This window comes from Prosopis cineraria, unplaced genomic scaffold (genome assembly GCF_029017545.1).
Source record: "Prosopis cineraria cultivar Desert tree isolate PC_DT_omini unplaced genomic scaffold, ASM2901754v1 PC3, whole genome shotgun sequence".
NCBI classification, from domain to species: domain Eukaryota; kingdom Viridiplantae; phylum Streptophyta; class Magnoliopsida; order Fabales; family Fabaceae; genus Prosopis; species Prosopis cineraria.
Genome location: NW_026555334.1, coordinates 23,122,478 through 23,131,170, shown reverse-complemented (window position 1 = coordinate 23,131,170; position 8,693 = coordinate 23,122,478). Strand labels below are relative to the sequence as shown.

At 32.1% G+C, this 8,693-nt stretch overlaps 1 protein-coding gene across 1 annotated transcript; it reads left to right on the top strand.

Annotated features, from left to right (window-relative positions):
* The first annotated feature begins 3,116 nt into the window (after window positions 1-3,116).
* On the top strand, window positions 3,117-5,661 carry LOC129305111 (aspartyl protease family protein At5g10770-like). Its single transcript, XM_054945041.1, has 2 exons — window positions 3,117-3,294; window positions 3,902-5,661. Exons 1-2 carry the CDS (start codon window positions 3,225-3,227, stop codon window positions 5,191-5,193), a joined length of 1,362 nt encoding a protein of 453 aa, XP_054801016.1. The 5' UTR covers window positions 3,117-3,224; the 3' UTR covers window positions 5,194-5,661.
* Window positions 5,662-8,693: the final 3,032 nt, after the last annotated feature.

The following is an 8,693-nucleotide window of genomic DNA, read 5'->3' as shown; positions in this document are numbered from 1 at the left end:
CTAATACTTGTTGGAGCTCCTATTATGCTCTTAAGAAATATTGATAAATCTCTTAGTCTTTGTAATGACATGCATCTAATTGTCACTCAAGCAAAAAAACATATTCTAGAAGCATAAATAATTTTAGGATCGAATGCTGGAACAAAGATTTATATTCCAATGATTGATATGTCACCTTTTGACTCTCGACTATTATTCACTCTTCGTAGGAGACAATTTGCAATGATATTGTCTTTTGCTATGACCATAAACAAAAGCCAGGGTTAGAGATTACTTAGCATTGGGCTATATTTACCAAGATCTATCTTTACACATGGCCAGTTGTATGTGGCTATATCTCGAGTACGGAGTAGGAAAGGGTTAAAGATATTAATCCTTGATGCAGATGGCAAGTCCATAAATGTTACATTGAACGTAGTCTACAAGGAGATTTTCAACAATCTAGCTAAATTATGCATGATAGTTGCTTGTTCAGTGAGATGTCATAATTTTTTTTGTCGACTATTTATTTAGTGTAATAAGTGGTTGCCTTCATATGCAATATGTGTTAACAAATTATTTGAGATCAAATAATAGTTTAAAATTTACGTAACTCGTCATCACCATGATTTTTTCACCGTCATTCTTAAATATTAATCATTTACATATTAGTTACGTCTTATTATTATTTTAGGCATATAACTACTCAATATGTAAATATTTTACACCATGTAACCATCAAAAGAAGTTATAAAAATAACATCTTGTGTAATGCACGGGTGATTTACTAGTTATCACTAATTCATAACTGAAATTTCGTAATTTATAATTAAACATGTGTAAAGTTGAGAGGAGCAATATAAGTTTTTCACTTCCATGAAAAATAAAACCATATATCCTCAGGGATTTTTGCCTGAAATGTCTAAGGTGTCTAATTGCATTTTTACATATTTACGAAATTTATTTGTACATAAATTCTTTAGTTAAAATTTATACGTAATTTTTTTCTAGAATTTAAAAGTTAACATTTGGCGAACTCTCTTTTACTTTAGGTTAAATATAAATAATTTTCTTTTAATAAATTTTTTTATCTCTATTAATGGAAGTACAACATCCGATTAAATGAACTCCCATCAATTTTTTTTATGCAAATAACTCTTTAAATTATGTTTAATTAATTTTTCCGAATTATAGATTACAGAGATATGTCATGATTCTGGTAATGAATTAATGAACTAATTAACAACAAAACATTTCTTGCATATAGAATATCAAATCCTGAATCAGTTAGTTATCGTATTGGAAAAAAATCAATTATTATTATTATTATTATTATTATTATTATTATTATTATTTGCCTTCGTGTAGCGCATTAATTTTTTCTTTTTAATTAAAAAATACCCCTATCAAAATCCATTCCAGCAAGAAAGGAGTACCCACACGCGATTGGTTTCCTAGCTCATCCTAATCATAAGCATCATGTGCTCATCTTTAAAATGAAATTTCAACCATTCAAATTTTAATATGAACGATTCATATATCTCAAATATTATTTTATATTATATTTATTAAAATAAAAATTTATAAAAATTATAAAATAATTGTAATAAATTTTTTATTTTTAATCTAGTCTAAATTTAATTTAGAGGATCTAATTTAATATTAAAATTTTTATAATTAATGTATATTGATTATCCCGATGTACCTTATATAATCCAAATAAATCTAGATCAAATTAAAAATAAAAAATTTATTATAATTATTTTATAATTTTTATAAATTTTTATTTTACTAAATATAATAGAAAAATATATAATAATATTTTAAATTTCAAGCGTCTAGAAAATCTGGATGGTTAATATTTGATCTCATGTGCTTATTATTGGGATGACTAGGGAAACAAATTCTGTACTAACCTATGGGAGATGAGTTTCTTCCTTTTTTTTTATCCTTCTTTTTTCTCCATTTCTCCAATCTTGACTCTTCATATTCATTAATTTTATAATTAAAAAAATTATTTAATAAATTGATATGAATGATAAAGATTGAAAAAGTAAAAGGAAAATGTGGGAAAAAAAAAAGAGGGACTCCTCTCCCTTCATATACATACAAATAAATACGCCAATGTCAAATTTGAATAATATTTTTTTTTTAAGAGTGAGAGACGTGGCGCTGTCACAATGTAACTGGACATGCTAACCATTAACTTGTGTGTGATATAAAGTTTGTGTGCCGAGGCAATTCTTGGGGCCTATCTGTGTAAATGAAAGTTTCCAGGCTAGTCTCTGCAGATTATAGTTGCACGTCTCTTTCAGTCTTCTTGTGGAAATGAATTAATAATGAATAATTGAGAAGAGAGACCATGCGCTTCTGACTTTTATCAGCCTTAATAAATGCCATCCTGCCGACACACCCATGTCATTTTTCCCCCCTTCAAACTTATGCAGAAAAACAAAACCAAAATTTAAATTAGATATTTTCATAAAAAAAATAATTTGTTTTCTTTGCACTGATAGTACACCTGGGTTAATTCAAGACTTCAGATAAAAGTAGGAAAAATTCACCAAAGGTTTGTCCGTTAACAAAAATTTGGTCCCTAATTATAAGGATGTGGTTTCAAATTTTACTATTAATATAAAAATTTTATTAATAAGTAATTAATAAATATATGTATAAATACTCTTTGAGCTTGAAAGTATACCCTAATCTTAGTAAACTCTTGGACTCAATTTACCTAAACTTTTTATTATAAAAAAAAAAAAGAGGGAAGTCTGATAAGCTAAAACATGTGTTTTAACCAATAGCTCACCCTAAAGAATATATTAAAAAATAGATAATTGATCTCTCTTTTTTTTAACAGAATGGATGATTGGCCTAAAAGAAGAACACATATGTTTACTCACTAGAACCTACCCTACTTTCAATCTCTGAAATCCATCCTATCAGTTTTTTTTTTAAAGAAAATATATGTATAGAAACTCTCATTCAGCACGTTTATATATATTTTTCATAATTAACTTGACTTGTATTTTTATTAGTTGGAGGGGGGGAAATAACCTCTAAAACGTGACACTGAAAGACCTTTTGATTTCTGTACTGTATTTGGAGTTGCATCATTGGTAGGACAAAGTGTCAAATCTTCTTAAAAAGTAGATAGATAGACTGGATGTAACATGTGACCGTGAGAAGACACTTAACAAGTTGCATTTACATAAGTTCAATCTCTCAATGTGTGAAGAACAATCATGGAGTTCTTCTGTTTTCTGCTTTTCTCTGCTCATCTTCTGCTAGCATCTTCCCTTGTTCAATTTCAAGGCATGTCTCTTTCATGAATCTATATGCTTTCCTTTCTACGCTCACACATATTTGCAGTCTCTTGTTTGTATCTCTCTGATCAATAGTAAACAGCGTTGAATTTCTGAATGTTTCTTGGCACCGTACTGACCTTGTAAATGGCCCACTTAGCAGATATTGAAGTTTAATCATCTGATTGCGTTTTTTATGGAGAATTAGCAAAAGCTTCCTCTTATTATTGGTTCATGAACAAGAACCACAATTAAGGGCTCCTTTATGTCATTTACAAGAATAACAATATCTGCAATATCTGATTTGTGGTCAAAGAAAGTTGTGTTTTGGTTTTTTTCCCCCTGAAAAGGAAGGCTATATTTAGTACACGAAAGCTTAATTTTGTTCATACTTCATCCCTCTTAAGTAATAAAACCATACTGTACAGTCTTTAAAACAACAAATATTCGACAAGATTCAAATAAAATCATATTTTCCAGAAGTAGTGTAATATAAGAAGTGTGGATGAACTGATACCAGGACTATTTTTAAAGAGCTAAGGTGGGGTCTTGCTCTCTTCTTCACTAATATTCATCTAATATAAGAATGTTGAACCTGTAAATGGTTGGTTTTGCAGATAACGGCTTGAACCCAAAACAAGCTAGCATTCACCTTGAATTACGCCATGTTCAGGCTCAGCTCAACCATTCAGCAACATCAAGTTTGCCATTTTTTCCACCCAAAATGCTTGAAAAGGACGAGGAGCGAGTCGAGGCCATTCGATCAAGATTGGCCGACAAGAACTTGAGAAACATCAAACCAGAACTCGTGAGCACGCCATTGAAATCAGGATTGTCAATAGGGTCAGGCAATTACTACGTAAAATTAGGAATTGGGACACCTCCTCAGTACTTTAGCATTATCGTGGACACAGGAAGCTCTCTCTCATGGATTCAATGTCAACCTTGTAAAGCTTATTGCCATCCCCAAGTTGACCCTTTATTCAATTCTTCCAGATCCAAAACCTACAAGAAATTTCCATGCTCTTCCTCTACATGTTCCTCTCTCAAGGAGTCCACCCTCAATGATCCTGCTTGTGAGATTGGATCTGGTGCTTGTGTGTACAGGGCAGCATATGGTGATTCGTCATTCTCAGTTGGTTATTTGAGCCAAGATGTGTTGAGCCTAAGCCCATCAGAAACACTACCAGGTTTTGTGTATGGTTGTGGACAGAACAATCAAGGTTTGTTTGGAAGGAGTTCTGGTATTATGGGGCTAGGCCAGGATAAGCTCTCTGCACTAGCACAGTTGTCCACTAAATATGGTTATGCCTTCTCATATTGCCTTCCCACTTCTTTCTCTGCCACTAAACCTTCCAAAGGAGGCTACTTATCCATTGGATCCTCATCACTGGCAAAATCACCATTCAAGTTCACTCCAATGATCAAGAATCCAAAAATTTCAAGCCTGTACTTGCTTGACTTAACTGCCATCACGGTGGCTGGGAAGCCACTTGGCATCGCCGCCTCGAGTTACAAGGTTCCAACCATCATAGACTCCGGCACAGTCATCACAAGGCTGCCTATGTCAGTGTATACAGCTTTAAAAGAAGCCTTTGTGAAGATCATGTCACAAAAATATAAACCTACTGAGGGAATATCCATTCTGGATACTTGCTTTAAGGGAAGTGCCAAAGAGATAGTGAATGTGCCTGAGATTCAGATGATATTTCAAGGTGGGGCTGCCCTACCACTTAAGGGACACAATACCCTGATAGAGCTTGATGAGAAAACTACTTGTTTGGCCATTGCAGGTAGCTCTGGGACCAGTCCTGTTGCCATTATTGGTAATTATCAGCAACAGACATTTGATGTTGCCTATGATATATCCAATTCTAAGATTGGATTTGCTCCTGCTGGCTGTGAATGATAAGAATATTACTTACCCTTTGTTTGTATGGAGAGAAAAATAATAAAGAACGAAAACTGAGAGAAAACTCCTAAAAATAGTAAAGAAATTTACTGTTCTTAGAAATTTCTCCTTCTAATTTTCTTCCCACTTTTCTCTCCATTGAAACCAAGCTTTAGGTTACAGCGTTTGGATTCTCTGCAAGGTGCTATGCAGAGCCTACATGGCAGAAAATCAAATCTCAGTGTAAATCATTGATGCGGTGCAGTGTAAATCATGCAATCTTTCAGATTTGTGGTGGCTGCTAGATGCTACGGTGTACGCTCAGAGAAACCGAACGTTATATATTGTCTCTCAAGAAAGGGATCAAATAAGAATTTTGAAGTTTATGTTTCGTATTGTGATCAGATCTGAAAAGACATTCTCTCTTTAATGAATTTCTGTAAATTTGTTATACTATTTTAAAGTTCATGTTTGATATTGTGATCAGATCTAAAAACACATTCTCTCTTCAATGAGTTTGATGTTGTTGAGTATCAACAAGTAAATATTATTTTATTAGTATGTGAAACTGTCATCTTGGTGCAGTGATGTTTACTGTTTTTTAGTTTGGGTTTATTAAAAAAAGTAGGTCACTTTTGACATGAGACTAGCAGCGACGTTCTTTCAAGAAATTTGATTTCTGTTGAGTGAAAAAACTTGATAAAAAAATAATTATTTATCTTATTAATGAAAACAAAGCTAAAGTATCCTCATTTAGTACAAAAGTACTATCTAATTAATTATATCTCTCTTCTATTTTTTTTTTGACCAAATATCTCTCTTCTATTGAAAAAAAAAGCACTCTCTTTTCATAAATAATAACAAGGTCATCAATTTTCAAAATTATTTTCTGTTCTCATGTTCACGTGCTCTATAGTCAACTGCCTAAGCTTAAAACAACAAAATTTGCGTGCGATAAATTTCGAGGAAGAAAAGGTGGTTACTTTTTGTTTTTGTGAAAGTTGAACTTTGAATATACTTTTATAAAAACGTTATAAATATGACTTTGAATCAATTACTTTTCTAAAGAAAAATCCAATAAATTACTTTGTATCTCAGTGTGCATTCCTCCTACGTTTTTTGTTGTTGTTCAAACTCAGGATCGTTGAATAATTTTTTTAGTAGATGTTCTTATGTCAAATCACTATGGTTTGGTGGATTGTCAATTCAATCCTCCCAAATCGAGGAGATTGGGATTTCTTGGTAGACCCGTTGTTCTACATTTATATTCTGATGTTTTAGATTTTTTGTTGAAAAGTATCATCATATTGCTCCATTTGATTTGAATTTGAAAATTGCTTTTCATCACGGTAAGATTCAGTCACCAGATGAGGTTGCCGAGGAATTCCATGGTCAGTGTCATTATCTTTTAGAGGCATGTCAATAGCCTTAGACTCATATAGGTATTGATAATCACAGCTTCTCTGGAATAAATGTCACCAGCAGTTATTATGCCATTAAAAAAAGATAAAAATAGAAGTAGGGTTTTTGGAAACACACAAAACACAACCCATTGATAACCATGGCATCGTCCTCGTCTTCGTCTTCCCAAACAGAGCTCCCTCTCAAAGAGGACGACTCTCTAGATATGGTGATCTACCAAGTCCTCACCGAAGATGTGACCACCAAATGCTGTAGGAACTTCAATCCAATACAAGCGCCTAAGTATGCTTACGCCTGAAGTTTTGCCATCAATCCACAGAGTAACTTGGTCGGACTCTGTTGTTAAGAAGGACATCTTACAATGGATGCAGCAAACCTGACATAGCCAATCTCTTTATTTGTGACTTGTGATAATAGTTTGGAGTTTGATAATGTAACACATGCTTTAACATTACCAAAACAATCCACATAATCATGCTAGCATGATAATTAGATTACTTAATCTCATAGATTACCATAATAAAAGATTATAAAAATTTATAACATATTTAAAATTAAGATCATATTTCAAAACACTTTTTGAAGCGTTTGAATTCATACAAAAATATAAAATCCCATTTAATATCAAATAGGAAGCATGGCATCATATAAAGAAAGATCACATAAATTAAAAGGACAAAAAGGTTATTTCACCCTAAACAAGTCCATGTGCTATGGCTGAAATGCCATCCGCTGCTTCTCCATCCAACAAACACTTAATCGAACAATTGTACAAACAATAACATAAATCATTAAACATTTAACTAGTCAAAACCCCCAATCTACACACAAGATGGGGTCATTTTACACATGACTTATTTAATCACCATTCACTGTGCTAAATGACTATCTCACAACATAATCCAAGTTAAAGTTCATCTGTATTTACACTATTATTTTGGCTTCAATTCACAAACTCCTCAAGTGATACATTTAACCAAAATACAACAACATATCATATTATGCAAGTGCACCAAAAAATATAATATTACACAAAATAGGGCACTACAACAGCAGTAGTGTGACTGCTCCTTTCCCAATTTCTTCCACTTGCTCCAATCAGTACTATCACTTATAAAATAATAATCACGAGGTGAAACAGAGTCTTAGTAACTACGATAATTTAAATTATCTACCAACAAGTCAAACCATAGACAAGCATATGAAGTGGGATAATATTAAAACATGTGCTTATGCCACAATGAGATTTCATTAACTAATTCACGTATGATCATTTATATCCACTTGAACCTCCGCAATTACCTCTAATTGAATTTGTGGGCTAACAATACTGAACTAAGCTTATATGACTAGATTTGTCCAAGCTCACCTACCATGGGAGACTACCCAACCAAAGGCACTTTCGACCACTTTTGAATTATGGATTCCTCTTTTTATGAATAATTGAGGTGTCGTATACTCCAACCTATACCCTTTTAGATGGTAAATGAGCTCATATTATTAGTGCATCAAATTCCCCATAGTGATAGTCTGTATCATATAGATTTTCATAACTTTCACACAATGCAATCATGCATTCACATTCACATATTATGTTAATCAATTAAGATTACTAAAAACCAAATGAACACATATTATTTTTAAAAATACATTTCTTTCTTCTAAAAGCTATTTTCATTCCCACTTTACGTATTTCTAAAAACAACACACAATGCATATTCATATACATACATATTTTATAAAAGACTTTAAACAATTTAACATGCTAATAAATAGAATAAATTATTCAATTACTTTAGCCCTATATAAAAAGGTCACCTGCGGTAAAAATGCATTCCAAAATTCTTTCCAATCTCAAAGAAGTTTCAAGTTACGATAATCTATAAGATTAAATACTATATATTAATTTTGTAACTTAACTTAAGTACTTGATAGCTAAATTAAAATAAATTTAGATAACCAAAACTCATAACTTCTATCATTGGGGAATTCAAAGCTCCAATCATCTTCCAACAACTAATTCTATAAAAATAAAGCTCATTTGAAAAATCATAATTAATTTTAGAAAAATCATTTAGGCATGGTCTGAGTCTCAA

Bases quoted from the DNA above. Each gene is read 5' to 3' on its own strand.
- LOC129305111 (XM_054945041.1), top strand. From the start codon at position 3,225: ATGGAGTTCTTCTGTTTTCTGCTTTTCTCTGCTCATCTTCTGCTAGCA. The intron at 3,295-3,901 runs GCATGTCTCTTT...TTGGTTTTGCAG, and splicing joins TTCCCTTGTTCAATTTCAAG to ATAACGGCTTGAACCCAAAA.